Here is a 16006-nt window from a genome sequence, read left to right as displayed (position 1 = left end):
ATTGAAAAGGTTTCCATCACTTCCATTGTGCTGATAATGTAGAAATTTTTTGTTGTTGTTGTTTAATGATAAATGGGAAAACTTTTAGGGAACTATATGCAATGTCATGTCTTTATCCATTACTGAAGGATATAAACCTCTACTTAAGTGTTTAAAATGACTCAATTAAAGAGCTACTGTATAAAATGACTCAACCAAGTTAACTCATTTGTCTCTTTTTATGTGGATCCCAATTAAGAGTCATAACAGTTACAAGTTGCAACATAATTGCAATAGACTTCTGATTTCCCAAAGCAATTATGCTGTGATTTGGCTTGTTCTCTATGATTTCTAAAGGAGACGAAGAGAAGGATGGGTTACAGATAAGAAAAAAACACAGGTACCTGATCCAGTTTCCAGTGGAACTCCGCAGGACGAAAGGTGTCCGCCTGATCAAAGTCTTTGCGCAACAGAAATACTAATCGGCAGTTGTGCACGTACAGAGCATAGTGATGTCGGTTCATCTCTGAAAGCAGGGATCAATATGAACTATCATCAACACTTTTGTTTAGGTGACTGTGTTTGAAATCAGCATACACCTAAAATACAAACCCCAACTGAATAAAAACCCCCAAAGAGCTGACTTTTCTCAATATCATAGATCATCATGGTTCTTGGGGAAGCCACATATGGTAAGCATCTTCCTGAATTATGCACTATTAGTTGTGCTCATGTTATATCCAAACTAATAAATAAAATACAAATCAGTATTTATTCTAACTAGTTTCAATGAAGATTTAAAACCATTTTCCCAACATAAATCATAAAAAAAAATGAAACCTCATTTAATTATTTTATCAACTAATTCCCATAAAATCTACAGATGTGTTCAAAGAGATTATCCAAGAAGAAAACCAGTGCTTGAAACTTAGGTAACGTTTTAAGATGAAACTTAGGTAGACATCACTCCCCTCAATAAGCTATCAAGTCAGCAATGCTCAGAGTGGTGCCATCTGAACCTACTAACTATTCTTTCAGACCAAATTACATCAGGTGAGATGGTAACACTCCGCTAAATTTGTTATGCCCTTTGCCTAACGTTTTTTCAGTACACAGACTCACCTGTCTTGTCAGAATTGCACAGAATAGTCTCTTTCTCAGCTCTTAATCCTGGACTAGGTCCATGTTTCATCCACAGAGTGATGGTGAATTGATCAGTTAAATTCTTTGGGACTATTCCATCTGGGATTTTGGCTCCTTGCTTTCCATCAAATTTAAAAATCATGTCATTGTTATCCATGAGAAGCCCAGCTGTCCAGTTAGTTGTTGCACTGGGAGATGGTAACAGGTCAATGGCACCTGAGGAAGCTCCTGCAAATGATATATAATTAACAACATGATGAGAAACTAATCAAAAAGACATGAAGATTAATTTAATATAGGCCAGGGTTCTGATTCATACTCTTTAAATTATTTTTACAACCCAAATTGTCCTAATAGGTTCACTGTCAAATCACATACACATAAAATACTCACTATAGTAGGCCAATAAGAGTTCTTTAGATTAAATATATTGCATAGAAAACTATAAAAATATTTTGAAGTTATCTGTTTTGAAAGTTTCATTATTTTCTAGAATTCATTAATGAAATTTCTTCAGTTATTTCAAGAACCCCTGAGATTAAAATCAAATTCTCTACATCCAGCTGGGAAGCTTTACAACTTCCCTCCCTGACAGCACAGACATATATGGTACGTGGGGATGATGTGTTGCAGAATACAGTACATGGGGACAGATGTAGGACAAGCCATCTAATGTCCAGCAGACAGCCATGAATATTCACAATACTGTTGGTGTGAATGTCAATATATACAGAGTATTCACCTTAAAACAGACATCACTGTAATGATGGCTTCTGGCAGATACACAATGGTTGTAACTCCATGTGTTCTTCCCTAATGGTAGATCTAAGACTTTTAAGCAGTACTCACAATTCAGATTAATGCCCCTCCCCCAACCCAAAAGTAAATCATTAACAAAGTAGTCCCCAGATACAGTATTTGTTTGTTAGAATTAACTGAATAAAGCCAAATAAACAAAAAACAAACAAACAAACAAACAAAAATAACCCCCCCAAAAAAAACCCAACACACCAACCAGGAGTGGAAAACACTGTGGTGCCAAGATCTGACAAACTAGCACAGTTCTTTTCAGCTCTGTGTTTTCTTACAGATTAACAATTGTCAGACAGTTGTAAAAAACATGTAATGAGCTACCCAGAGCCTTTACTTAGCTGCTGAAAGATAGCATTTAGCACAAAGTATGCTGCCCAGAGTAAAAAGCACGAACAATCTTTATATTCTTGTCGATGCTTTGTCAAGCGAGAATAGGGTGAACAAACTGTAACTGCATAAAACACACCACACTAGTAAGACAACCCACCCTCCTTCAGCATCCACGGAGTGAAAAAAGATCCCAGCACTCTGCAGGAGCAGAGTAGAATTTTAAGCCAAGAATGTGTGGAATTATATCCTATGGATTTTTTAAAAACTATTATAGTAAGGATATGAAAGCATTCAGATCATTCAGTAACTAAACTTCTTGGACAGATCTTCAAAATATATTAGTGTAAAAACATTATTTTGAAGTAATATCAAACCTAGCACCTATCTGTTTAGAATCTGAGCACAGAGACAAAGTGTATTTATTTTATAAATTGTAATTCTGGATAATACACCACACTGCAACGGTTAATACAGGGATGTTATCAACAGGAATACATCAAACTCAATTTATCCAGATGGCACAATCTGTGATAAATTTTCTTTTTTTTTTTTTTCCTAAATCAAGCCACTAAAAATAAAATTATTTGCATAGGATACAAGTGAAACCATAATTTTCTCAATCAATTTCCTTTTGCATTAATTTTTATGGTATTTTTTTTTTAAACTCAAGAGAAGGAACAAAATTGATTACACCACAGTGTATATCAAAGGAAATATGTTTTTAAATGCTTACATTAAGTAAATTATGGCCTCAAAGAAGAAGCTTCATCCATCACTCTATCTACTCTGGCCATTATAATGTGGAAAGATCTATTTCTTCCACTAGAAAGAGTCTGTGGGAAAACTCCTAAATGGAAGTCTCTCATATTGCTTTTTAAACTCTGATTTGGCAAGACGCTCAAGTAAACTACCTTATTTTCCCCAGTTAAAGTCAGGCTTGTGTAAGAGAATTTGGGTGATCACCAGCAAGCTCAACAGGTTCTACTTTATCTGCCTGTATTTTTATGGAGATTTATGGGTTCCTTTGGAACCTCATCCTGTCAGTGTGTGTTAATTCTGCCCTGAGAACAACTATTGGATTATGTGCTTGGGAGATTTAGCTGGAAGAATTCATACTGTTTCAATCACAATAAATCCAACCAGCATCCCAAGCTGTTCTGCCATGTACGTGCACAGACCTGGAGCGATACAAACAGGATGTTATCTGGAGGCATTCCCAGAAGAGTCTTACCATGCTACTGGATCAACGCCCTTCTAAAATGTAGCAGCTGATCTCCTTTTCTTCTAAAATGCTTCCAGAAAAATGCAGAGGCCACTGCATTAAGCACAGGTTTGGACCCCTGAGGTACCCCTTGCATATTAAAGTGCTTGTTTTTCCAAGCAGCTTACAGTTGGCCCCACCTCCTCGCCCCAGCCCCGCGTGTTTGTGCTGCAGACTTCATGCCAGGAGAAGCACATACTGACGCTGCCTGCTGAATTGGACCAGACTGTCAGCTTCCCTGGAAGCTGACCACCTAAATAAAACCGAGTCCAAATTACTACTTTTCAATCAGATCAACAACTTTCTCTGAGCCTCCTGCAAAGCTACAGAACCCAGGATAAAAGAGAGGGGGCAGGATCTACCCTCCTAGCTGGAGCATGGCCTGGAATCTGATACTCAGTTTACCCTCTGCCATACATAAGAATTAGCAATCCCATTATTTTGTATTCTACCTACATTTAGAGGGACAGAAGACAGTACCATAGCCATCTTTCCACCATATTCTAGGTTCCTCAACTGATTTTTTTCAACTGATTTTTTTTTTATTAAGTGGGATTTTTTCTGGATATGTTTTTGCAGTCCAAATTTTGTCATTTATACATTCTTTATTTCCTATTGTCAAATGACAAGGTGAAAAAATGCTTACTAAACTGTTTGAAGCACAATACTAGTAACTCCTTGACTTGAAAATGACTGAGGCGTAATTTAATCATTTAAACTGCCCACCTTGACTGTCAAAGTGAGTACAAAACACTGGGTTATTGAAAAGCAGACTTAAATCACCAATCATATAAAAAATGAATTTTAATGCACTGACTTTAGCATCTGAATTGTCCAGATTTCTCACAGATAAATGAATTTATAAACTGGGTCCTTAATTACAGACAGACAATCTTGCATTTTATATGTCACAGATGAGTATTTACGTGTGATCACTCAGTCCTACACCCTCTGCAATCACACAGTGCTTTACTGGTAGAAAAAAATTCAGGGCCTTCTTCCTTTTCAAAGAATTTATTCATCCAACCATTAGATACAAATAAGGTCATTTCTGAGAGAAAACTGATTTCCACAAATAATTTAAACTGCTTTCGTAAGACTTCTTTCTACATTAAGGATGGTAATAAATACTAAAAACCAAAGTGCAAGCCAGTCTAAATGCAATTCTGATGTAAAGTTCATTGTCGTTTACAAACTTTTTTATCAAAGTCTTATTACAAGTTTCTATCCTACCTGTTCCTCTCCATGAAAATATGGAAACCTTGAGAAAAAAAATTCCTTCAGCAGTGAGATTTTTTTTTCCTCCATTTATAGATATGTTTTACATTCCGTCTGTTTTCTTAAGTGCTTCATATTCTGTTCCTTCATGGATGTGCCAAGTACAAACTGGAAGTTCAGCAGTAACATTAGGCAGTGTATCTGCCCACCTGCCCAAAGGCTGCCTGCAACTACAAGGGCATTGACAGACCTGGGGAAATGTTCTTGATCATTCTGCTTTTCACAGTTTAGGCCTACATATGCTGCAGACAATGAATTAAGATTGGACTAGTATTGGGAAACATTTCGTTTATTCAAGAAAAAAAGAGAAAGACTTTACACTCTCTTTTCTACTGCTTCAATGCCAGCGGGTAAGGCAGTCAAACCACACTCGGCAAACCAAACCCCTCAGACTGCACAACCTTCCTCAACGAAGGAATTTTAAATCAGCAGAAAGTACCTACTTTTGGCCCTACACTTCAAATTATAATATTGTCAGATATAGTTGCTATCTGTGTTTTATGTCAATGTAATCATTTGGTGGTTTAGATCTTGTACATAGTGATCTCCTTGAATGATTGTGCCATTTGCAGTTCAGGTCTGTAACAGGCACAAAGCAATGTTCTTTTTGCTGTCAATACAGGTTCTTAGACAAGGCAAAAGTACTTTAGTTTAGCTACAACATCTTTATTTTTATTAAAATGCTATTTTATGAAATCAAGTTCTTAATAGGTCACATAGCCTTGCTCAATCTGTCAGTTTTAGTGTCATTAACATGATGAAGATGCATATAGTTGGCAGATGGGTTTTCTCCTGCTTTTCTAGGATTCCAGCCAGCTGGATAAAGAAACAGAATTAAAATGATGATTGGTTCTGTAATCTTAACTAAGCAATTTTCAGGTTGAAAATATTCAGATTTTATGAGAAAGCTACCACTCACCATTACCTCACTTTTCCAATTTCCACAAGTAACTGGCAATTGTAACTGCAAACTACATTCCCCTGGGAACTGGCTCTCCATTTTTGACAATTCAGTAACACTGACTGAAAATTTTCATTTACAAATTTCTTAAAGGTTAGTGTATTGATCTTAACATATCTGCAACAGTGTTGTGTGGTTATCCAAGCAAATGTAAGCCATACAGCAGAGCAACCCAGACTAAAATCCATGTATTTAAGTGGAAAAAAAATGTACATTTACTACTGTAGCTCTGGCAGCAGCCAGGTAAAAAAGGCATTTTCAAGACGATGAGAATCAATGTTCCACACCACCAGGGCTTCAGATGAGGGCTCTAAGATGACAAAATTTTAGAGGAGTAGGAGAGACAGCAGATCACAAATAGCAAAAGATAAATGGCTTAATGTGTGCCCATTGCTTTGCCATGCACATAATCTTATAGTCACAAAAATACATCAGTATCTCTGTGTTTAATCTACCTTTCAAGATTTATCTTATAGATCATGTTATCAAAAAGCAGGAAAAGGAAGAAAATAATTAGGAAACCTTTCTTCACCAGGATACCTCTTTTCTGAAATTCATGCTTCTTAAATATTTTCACTTAAATGATTGCCCCAGATGTTCCTTTACTTTTCGGGGTTTTTTGTTTGTTTGTTTGTTTTTACTCTGGCACAGTATTTAGCAGCAGAACAGAAAGCTGAGTCAAGAAGACTGAAACACAAGATGGAGATTCAATAGTCATCAAATCCTATAGCCTTCCTACGATGGCAAATCTACACCTGAAATCTCACTATACTGTCAGACTAGTATTCATAAAAAAGGGAAGAAAAAGTGAGAAAGAAGTGAAATGAAGAAAGAGAAAAAATAGAGAAGGGAAGAGGAGCAGAAGAAAAAAAAAGAGCAAGGAGAAGGTATGAAAAAGAGTGAAAACAAATGGAAAAGCATGGAGCACCGGTCAAATATTACCACTCCCTTCATTATCATTTTCATTGCTACAATCCAAAACCAGCTGAACTAAATACATGTCACAAGCAACTGGTGCTTTAACTGGAAAAATACTATTATTAAATGAACTGAAAGCCACATCCATACCACATAATTTCTGTAGAGATTTTTCTGAGTATGTTTCACGATCACAGCCCTTTCCAATGTAATTGGTCTGTAATTCAATGGTGGTATGTATTGAGGAAACTGGTCCATCACACGTTTCTAGATGAATGCTGGGAAACAAAGGTGTGCTGCCAGAACCTGGCTTGTATTCAATCCGTTTGTTCCAGTCTGGAAAACAAAAACACAAACCAACAAAAACATCCAAGAGTGATTAAAATTGGGAAAGGAGTTATATAATTGTAAATGACATATTGCTCTCAAAGGTCACTGTCTCAGACAAATATAAAAGTTTTTGAACTTGACATCAATAAGTTGCTGTCCTAAAAAAAAACGGGGTTTGTGCCACTTTATAAAAGAGTGTCAGGCTTAATTAAGTAATACTACTGCTGCTAGAGTCACACAAGCATGGGGCACATATCCTGACAAGAAGTACTAATTGGTGTCAGTCTGTATCTCCGATGTCCATGCCCCTGTGACAGACTAATGGCTAGCTCTACAGGGATGAGGCTGTCTGCTGCTCTGAATTTGGCCAGATTTCACAGTTTTATGCTACAGAACAAATACCTCCAAGGACCAGGCTATATACATCAATCTCACTGGACCATGACCAAAAGCTAATATAACACATCTGTACTGCCACTTCTCGTCTTCAAATATCTTACTAATTTTGTGAAATATTAACGACAAAGTTACAGCTGAAAGGACTACTTATGCTTCCAGCCAGATTTCCCTAATCTGTGGGTTTGTTTCACAGCCCACAACATTTAAACAATCACCTGCCTTAGGCAGCCACCTGGACATGCCATACATACCACCATGCTTCTCAACTGAAGCACTGAAATTTTTAAATCAGATTAATTATGGTGTTTGCAGCCTGCTTCAGAGGAAAGCCAAACAAGCAGCGTTAATTTAAAATGTGTATTTCGGCTATCTTTACAGTTCATATTTTCATAGAATCATAGAATGGTTTGGGTTGGAGGGGACCTCCAAAGATCACTTAGTCCCTTGCCATAGGCAGGGATATCTTTCACTAGACCAGGTTGCTCCATCATCTGATCTGACCTTGAACACTGCTAGGGATGGGCCATCCACAGCTTCTCTGGGCAACCTGTGCCAGTGTCTCACCATCATCACAGTGAAGAATTTCTTTCCAATACCTAATCTAAACCTACCCTCTCTCAGTTTAAAACTGTTACCTCTTGTCCTGTCAATACAAGTAAAAAAAATTCTCTGTCTTTCTAAAGCTCACCTTAAGTATCGAAAGGTCACAGTAAGGTCTCCCCAGAGCCTTCTCTTCTCCAGGCTGAACAACCCCAACTCTCCCAGCCTGGATTCACAGGAGAGATGTTCCAGCCCTTTGGCCATTTTCATGGCCGTCCTCCTCCTCAATGCTCTAACAGGCTCATACCTTTCTCATACATTTTAGCCAACTCTGGCCAAGTTACCATGCCACATTAATACAGAGATGCAAAAATTTAATTACCTTGATGTCACAAAACCATTCAACTCTGCTACTCAATGTGTACATCTGTAGAATCTGTGAAAAGTACTCTTGCATACACAGCAGAAGTTTCTCTGACTTTTTTTAGACATAGGTATAAAAGGACTACATAAGTGGAAAAATTCTAGGTCCTGGCAGTCAATGAACTCTCTTAAAGCAAATGGACAGAGACATTCTTTCTAAATAGCAGTGGAAGGAAAAGTAATAAAATAGATATACACATTTAGTAGGTGAAAGGTTTTTTTTGTAACAGACCTCATGTTCAGAAAGCTTGAAAAAAGGTGCTCTCTCCCACCACCTTAAACTGGATTAAAAATTTACAAGAAGATCTGAAAGTTCATGCAACCATTTTGAAATGTAATCACATTAGTCCAGACAAAGGAGATAAGATGCTGACAGTCACTGGTCTGAACCCCAAAATTCTCAGATTTTCTTCGTGACTTTTAATCCCAATGGTAATCACATAGCATTTTGTTTTCAAGAAGCTGAGACTTCACGGAACATTCTGAAGGTATGTTTTTTACTAAAATCTTTAGGACTTGTACATCACTGACTAAAAGACAACTATAACTACTTTACTGCCTGTGCACACATCAGCTGAGTTGCTATTTCAGTAGTAATTTTCAGGTAATAGTACTGAGCCCATTCACTCCATATTAAGTTATATTTGATCTGCAGTATTGCATAATTTGTCTGCAATTGTCAACTTAAACAGTTCCCTTGGAATTTAAAGTAACATATAAGGTACATCATTATAATAACAGATTTCTGCTCCTTATCCATTCCAGAAACTTGGGGTTAACTTTTTTTCTGATTGAAAAGCAGCAAATTCTTTCAGATAGTTAAGGTCAAAATAAAACAATTTTCTGTTTTATATACAAGCCAATAATATAGGACTCTCATAGACTTTTATTTTTATATTTATAGACTATTTATATTATAAACTATTTATAGACTCTTATTCACCAGTTAAAACATTATATTCCTCTATTGAAAAGGAAAAAGTGTCTCATATATACCTGAAACATTTCTATCTCAGCAAATTTCACTTTTCAGCCACGTTTTCATTTTCCAGCTATATCAAATTAACAGCACTCATGCAAAATATCCATTAGCGTATGTGAGATGTGACTGAATTATTAACTGTAACATATCAGCAACTGCACACTCAGCTCCAGTTATATGAAGAGTGTCTTATAAAAAACATGCTATATAAAATGCCACTACTCACACAAGGAAGAATAATGGAAGACCTCTGTTTCTGTCACATGAATTGGAAGAGGTGTTTGTTTTCACAGTATTACCTTTCATCTTGGCATAAATGGTAATTTGTACCCAGAGATATCAAACCTTGAACGTTCTAAATCACTCGAATTTATCTCAGCTCTAAATTGTATAACACCAACTAGACTTGAACTACTGTATTTGTACCTTGGTCCCCTGCAGTCTCATAGACCAATTGTCACCCTAAATCCCACTACCACTTCTTTCACCAACTTAGTGCAGGTTTAGAAAGTCCACCAACGCGTCCCACTCTGCACAGAAGGCATTCCCAGGCAGGCAAAAGGCAATACCAGAGTATGATACAATCCTGTGACAGCAGGACAGTCTTAAAGGTAGCAATAGTTCTGACACAAATCAACTGGCTTATTTATACAGTATCTTCCTCCATAGCATTTCAGCACCCCAGAGCTGAAGCTGAGGCCAGAACCCTCTGTACCTCACCATCAGTAACGTTGGGAAGTGCATAGAGTTAGAACAGGCAACATGAAGTGGGGACAGTGCAAAGAGCTTATTGCAAGAAAACCCCAAGTCTTTCATTTAACCTTGAATGTCGTGAAGATTTTTCTTTCTCTCAGAATAATACCCTGTACTGGACACATTCAAAAGATCAGTACCTTTCCCTCCGGAATGTGGTGGCACTTTTTCCGATTCCTCTAGTACTGACTCAGAGGAAGAGATTCATATAACCTGATTCTAAAAAAGCCTCTGAATTTCTGTTATTTAAAAACTGTATCTTAAAATGTTACTCGTGTCTAGGGTTATGCAGTCAAAAGATATATAATCCCATCTGAAATGGTAGGTTGCACTTGATTAGCCAAACTCAACCAACATGGTTCCACCTTTGACGTGAGCTGTCATGCAACACCACCACGTTACAGTGCAAATTCGAAAGGTGAGCACTGTCTCCCTAGCAGCCGGGGAAGACTAATCCCATGGGAATAGTTTGAATAAAACTAGCCCTGTTTAGTCCTGCAGAAATCAGCTTTTGTTTGGATTCTTTAATTCAACAGGCTATTGCTTGCCACTTGTGGTATAGAGCTCTTCCAGACAACATATCTACAACATCACAACATTAGTGTGTAAATATTACAGTGTCAAGTTTGTGGTTCAGATTTCATAAATTATAAAAAAACCTATGTATATATACTTGGATCTCAATCTCTGAGATACTCAAACTATTCCAAGACTGAAATCAATCAAACTTCAGGGAGACTTTGAGACTTTAGAAGTAAAACCCAATGCAATAAGTGAATTTTCCTTATAACAGCGGGATGATGTAAAAATGTTCCTTGATCTCTACACTTAGCAGTTTTATACATCACACTCTCTCCTTTTGATCCATGTATTACATTTTAATTAGTTTCTAATGCTTAATGACACTAAGAATGATTTAATCTGATTTTTCCTTGAAGGAATATGGTACCCACATGTGAAGAGGAGGTATGACCTTTTTCATGTCTCCTACATGTGTGTGGCCATGAAATTTGATTCCACTTTGTGACATTGAAAATTATAGCAATTAAAGACAATTGCAACAGAACCCCTAATATGCCAGTGAAATGTAGCACTACTCTCATGCTGCACTGAAGATGTGTATCCTGGCAGCTAAACATAAGATAATATCTACGCAGTGCTGTTAGTGAGTCTCTGCAGCATCGCTACATAATAGCTGGAACATACGGTTCCCAGAGCAATGTAATTGGTAGGTCTTCTGTTTCCCCTACAGCATATTTGCATCTGTGCTATCTACGTAGGCTGGATACTTGGCTGAAGGTTACTGTGCTTCTTTTGTTTGTGGTTGTTTTCTTTAAAAAAAACCGCAACTTACACATTTCACAGCTTTGCTGAAGGTTGGTTTTTTTTTTTATGAAACATTTTCCTATTAATTTGAAAATCTGAAAGATTCTAGAATAAATAAAAATATCAAGTTTACACAAAGCATTTCAAACAAGATCAGAAATATCTCTCTAGTTTTGCCAAAAATTACATTTATTTTCATGATTTATGAAACTCCTTATATGTTAAGAGCAGCAGCCAGGCAGCTCTAGATGCTGTACAATGTATTTGGAAGAGCAGTGCACTGTCCTCACAAAACTAATTTTTTTTTTCAACGCCATGAATTTACTGGAAAGTGCACACATTGCCAGAATATCATATACTGCAGCCACCTCAATAACTACCTGCTGTTAGGCATTCTCCACGTGTGAAAGATCAATGGCCATAAGACATTTCCAAAATGTACACACTTCAGTACTTAAATTTCTACTTTGAGCTAAAGGTAAAACATGTTTTAGAAAAACAGACACAGGGTAACAGTTCTATCATATATCCTCTTGGACAGCATTCTCTCTATGTTTATGGACTTATAAATTGTATCAATCTAAAAAGAAAACCCACACCAACATTTCAAAGGGTTTTAATTTCCCATTTCGCAAAAAACCCAAACCCCAAGACACACAGAGGAATTACCTTATCTGTTCTGCCCCCCCATTTCCTGATTAACCCTCCTCAAAACTTCTGAAAAAAGGATAATCTTACACACACAAAAGGAAATCTCAGCCTTCCAACAGACCTTTCGAGAAACTGAGTGTTGTTTCTTGATGCAGATTACAGGTGAACAAAACTGAGCTAACATTATTATTATCATTTTAATATTAAAGTATATCATTAATGTTAAAATGGATCATCTGCTATGCCTTGTCATCTCAGAAGGAAAGTTAGAAAAAAAGACTAGTAGTGCATGCAGGCCTGGCCCTTTCTTAAATACCTCTGTTTCTGAGAAGATCCTGAATTACTTAAAATAACCAGGTCTGTTCAGGTTGTCTAAGCAGTTTCCCATTCGTGAAATTGTTCATTTTACAAAGGAGTGAATTTCGTAGGATGCCCCCTAGTTAACTGGCCACAAACTGGCTAGTAAGCATCAGCAGAATGCTACTTCCAGGATCCATCAATGTCACTGCATGCTGCCCAGAATATAATTTTCTAAAACCAATTTGCCAAGTTTTAAAGGGCCAAGTAGTCACCATTGACGCAAAAAAAATGCTTTTTCTTTTGGGAAGCAAGTATGGAGCTTTACAATGGTTGTCACAACTCCTACCACTGCTAGGATAATGTATTGTGCTAGGGAAGTTTGGTAGAAATTATTAAAAAAAAAAAAAAAAAAAAAAAAAAAGACTTAAGTATCAGCTAGAAGGATGTGAAAACTTGTGTGTTATGTCTGCAGTTTTTGAAGCCCATGGTGTGAGAATAGGTGGAAGTTTCTACATGCAGAGGAAAAAAGAAATGATAGGGAAAATCTTCATAACTGGATATCCTGTAGGGCTTTAACTCCTGAGCAGAGGAAACGTTAATAGAATGACCAGCTGTCAGTTACATCTCAGAGATTAGAAATTTCTCAGTGAAATAACAGCCCCAGTGAAATTCACAGACATCTTGCAGTGAAAATTAAAACAAGGAAAGACTATTTTTTTTAGTTGCAAATGCAGAAAGGTGAACAAAGGAGTTAACTTCCACAAAGGTACATGGAAGAATTTAGTTAAATAGGTCTAAAATGAATGGTTTCTTGCATATGTTAAGATGGAAAAGACAGGTTGTAGTATTTCAATTGTAACCTATATACAGAACTGCCTAAAAGGAGGGCAATCGCGTGTTACTTGGAAAATGTAAAGTTCATGCTACACAGAGAAGTAACTAGTAAAGATCACTGTGAATCTGCCTTGGGATTGTTATTTGATATTTCCATTAATAGTCTTGGCACAAAACCAGGACTGTGTTAGTTAATTCTGCTAGTGACAAAACCAGAAGGCAATTCTACATTGGAAGTCAATATAGAAAGAGGATATCCCAAGCACAGAATAAGATGACCTTGAGAGCTGGTGTTATAAAAATATCCTTCATAGTAACAATACAAAGTGCCAGTTCATGCTCAGGAAATACAGAAACTGGTAGGTATCACTGAAAAATGACACATGGAAAAAGATGATTCCATTAAGTCAATAACAGCATGTGCACAATCCACTAGTCTGATACAGCCAGGCAAAACAAAGACAGTTTTGGAATATATAAAGCACTGTGTTTCCAGTAAGCAGCTATGGTAAAAAGAGACATGTGAAAACACCCAGAGTGTTCAGAAAAGATGTATTTAGCTGTAACACATACACAGAATTTTGCTGAGGAAAAGAAAGAGTATCTGAAAATTGGACTGAAACAGGTTTGACTGCTTTCTCTATTACTGGTAGTCAAACAAAAGGAAAATTAATGGTGATACAAGTATATAAATATGAACATACGTAAAATTTAAGCTCACAAATCAAAAGTACTCAGAAGTTCAATTAATTTTCAGATGTCTGAAATTGGTATGTAAACAGTGGGTATTCCACTAAAATGGTGCCATTCAAGTGAATAGATGAATGTAAGCATTATGTTATGATTACCTTGTTTTAGGGATGTATGGCTAATGCATGCCCAACAGTTCCAAGACTAGACTGGCATAAAGGCTCCCTGCTTTGCAATAAAATTCATTTTTAAAAATATGTGCAAATAACTTATAGCTAAGACAGCACAAGTATTGCATTTTAAACTGCTAGGTATGTGCACAAGAAAAATAGAAACTGATTTATATTTATTGGAGAAAATATTTGGGCCTTTAAAACTGTTCCTGCAGACTAGGACTATTATTCTCATAAGCAATGTTTCTGTACTTGACCACTCTCTGCCAAACAACCAATTGCTTTGGTAATCATATTGCTCCTTGTTAAAAGCACCGTCAGCTCAAAAGCCAATACAGTTTTGGTTTTCCTCTGTAATTGAATTTTACTAGAAAGCCCACATGAATACCATTCTAAAATAACTCAGCACCTACTGCAAATAGCATCTTTGACTCAGAAGTGATCTAAGATCATTCTTCTACTAAGAGAGAAGGTCCTGCCCTTCTCCGAACAAAAAGATTATATTTCAGCAGAAAAAAATGAGCTGATCTATCCTGTACATGGCCTATGAATGACTACTGAACACTAAAAAGGTGGTAAGAACGTGCCTTTAGATGGTAGCAAAGCCCTGGGTCACCTTAGTGAGCCCTACATGTCTTAAAATTTTAAGATGTAACATGCAATATCCTCGATACATTAACTACTCTTATTAAATGTATTTATAATCTACAGGGTCAATAAGAAAGGAGACTATTTGGTTTCAAAACTATTTTTAAGCAAACATTAAGTGGAAAATCACTGAGTTTTTAAGGAACATCTGTTTTTTTAAGATCAATTTTTAAGCAATTTCTACTTTATATTGTTACTGAGGTAAAGCATGCATTTGGGTTTCACAGGACTTGAAGATGTGCAGGGAAGTGTAGAAAAGCTTTTCAAATTGGTAAAACACATCGGGATGGATGCTGTGAAATCCTGTTTTCTAATCAAAGTCCTAATTTTGTCTTAAACAGGAGGTTATGAGCATTGCTTATGCAAGGGCCATATTAAATTTGGCAAGAAAATAATTAAGTCCTGTTTAGTCAGAGAAGACAATTTGACTTTTAACTTTTTAGACTGTTGTCTTTGCTACACACTTATCTTCCCAAGGAACAGATTCAAACTTCCCTTGTTTGGTTCAGGAAAGGCAGAACCCTCTGACACTTCACTGGGGTGTTCAGCTGACGGGTTTAGAGAAGCTTTTTGGTTCTGTGCCTTAATAACTACCTCCCGTCAGAAATCGTTTGCGTTTTAGGTAACAACCCGAGTTTTGGTTTAATTGTCAATAGTTGAGCAAACCAGTCTCAAAATATATTTTAAGTGTTTGGGGACATGATTCTACCCTTCATTTTTTAAGGCTAAACTCCGCTATTTCCACATTGACCACAAGACAGTTTGGTACAGGAATAACTGTTTTCAACTTTCTATCTTGCATCTTTCAGCACATTGTTTTATGTTTTATTTCCAGTTGTTATTCTACTAGGGGGCACGGTAACTTCTTCAGTTTTATGAAGACTGTTCCTAAAAGCAGCAGAAATAAGAAAAGATGATATTATGGTACCATAAATGAGCTAAGGGAAACAGGGTCTAGATTACAGGGGTTTGACTGTTTCTTATTTCACCTCATGTTTTTCAATGAAAATACTATATGACTATTCAGTACTGTGTTGCTGTAAGTCTGCCTACCTTGCTTTGTATAAGGCTGAAGTAACTACAGAAATCAGTATTTTTTAATAATTTTATATATATATATATATATATAATTGTGACATTAAAACTACTGTAGTGACAAGAACAATACTGGAAACGAATCTACAGGAAAAAGTGTAGTGTCTGCTCTGTGTCCATAGAATTGAAACAAAGGCAGAGCCCTGGAGGAATCAACAGAACCCAAAAGGGAATGTGCT

The 16006-nt window shown here is 36.6% G+C and overlaps 1 protein-coding gene across 1 annotated transcript in view; it reads right to left on the bottom strand.

Moving 5' to 3' along the window:
- The window catches only part of CLSTN2 (calsyntenin 2), a 389948-nt gene that overhangs the window by 68071 nt on the left and 305871 nt on the right, over window positions 1-16006 (bottom strand). Inside the window, exons 6-8 of the mRNA XM_055724029.1 lie at window positions 6834-7019; window positions 1102-1350; window positions 384-505 (exon numbers count right to left, since the gene is read on the bottom strand). Of these exons, the coding sequence (XP_055580004.1) occupies window positions 384-505; window positions 1102-1350; window positions 6834-7019 (557 nt within the window). The remainder of the gene's footprint in view (window positions 1-383; window positions 506-1101; window positions 1351-6833; window positions 7020-16006) is intronic.

The sequence above is a fragment of the Falco cherrug genome, chromosome 11, assembly GCF_023634085.1.
Source record: "Falco cherrug isolate bFalChe1 chromosome 11, bFalChe1.pri, whole genome shotgun sequence".
Taxonomy (NCBI): Eukaryota; Metazoa; Chordata; class Aves; order Falconiformes; family Falconidae; genus Falco; species Falco cherrug.
The sequence above is the reverse complement of the archived record's forward strand: the minus strand, read 5'-3'. Positions and strand labels throughout refer to the sequence as shown.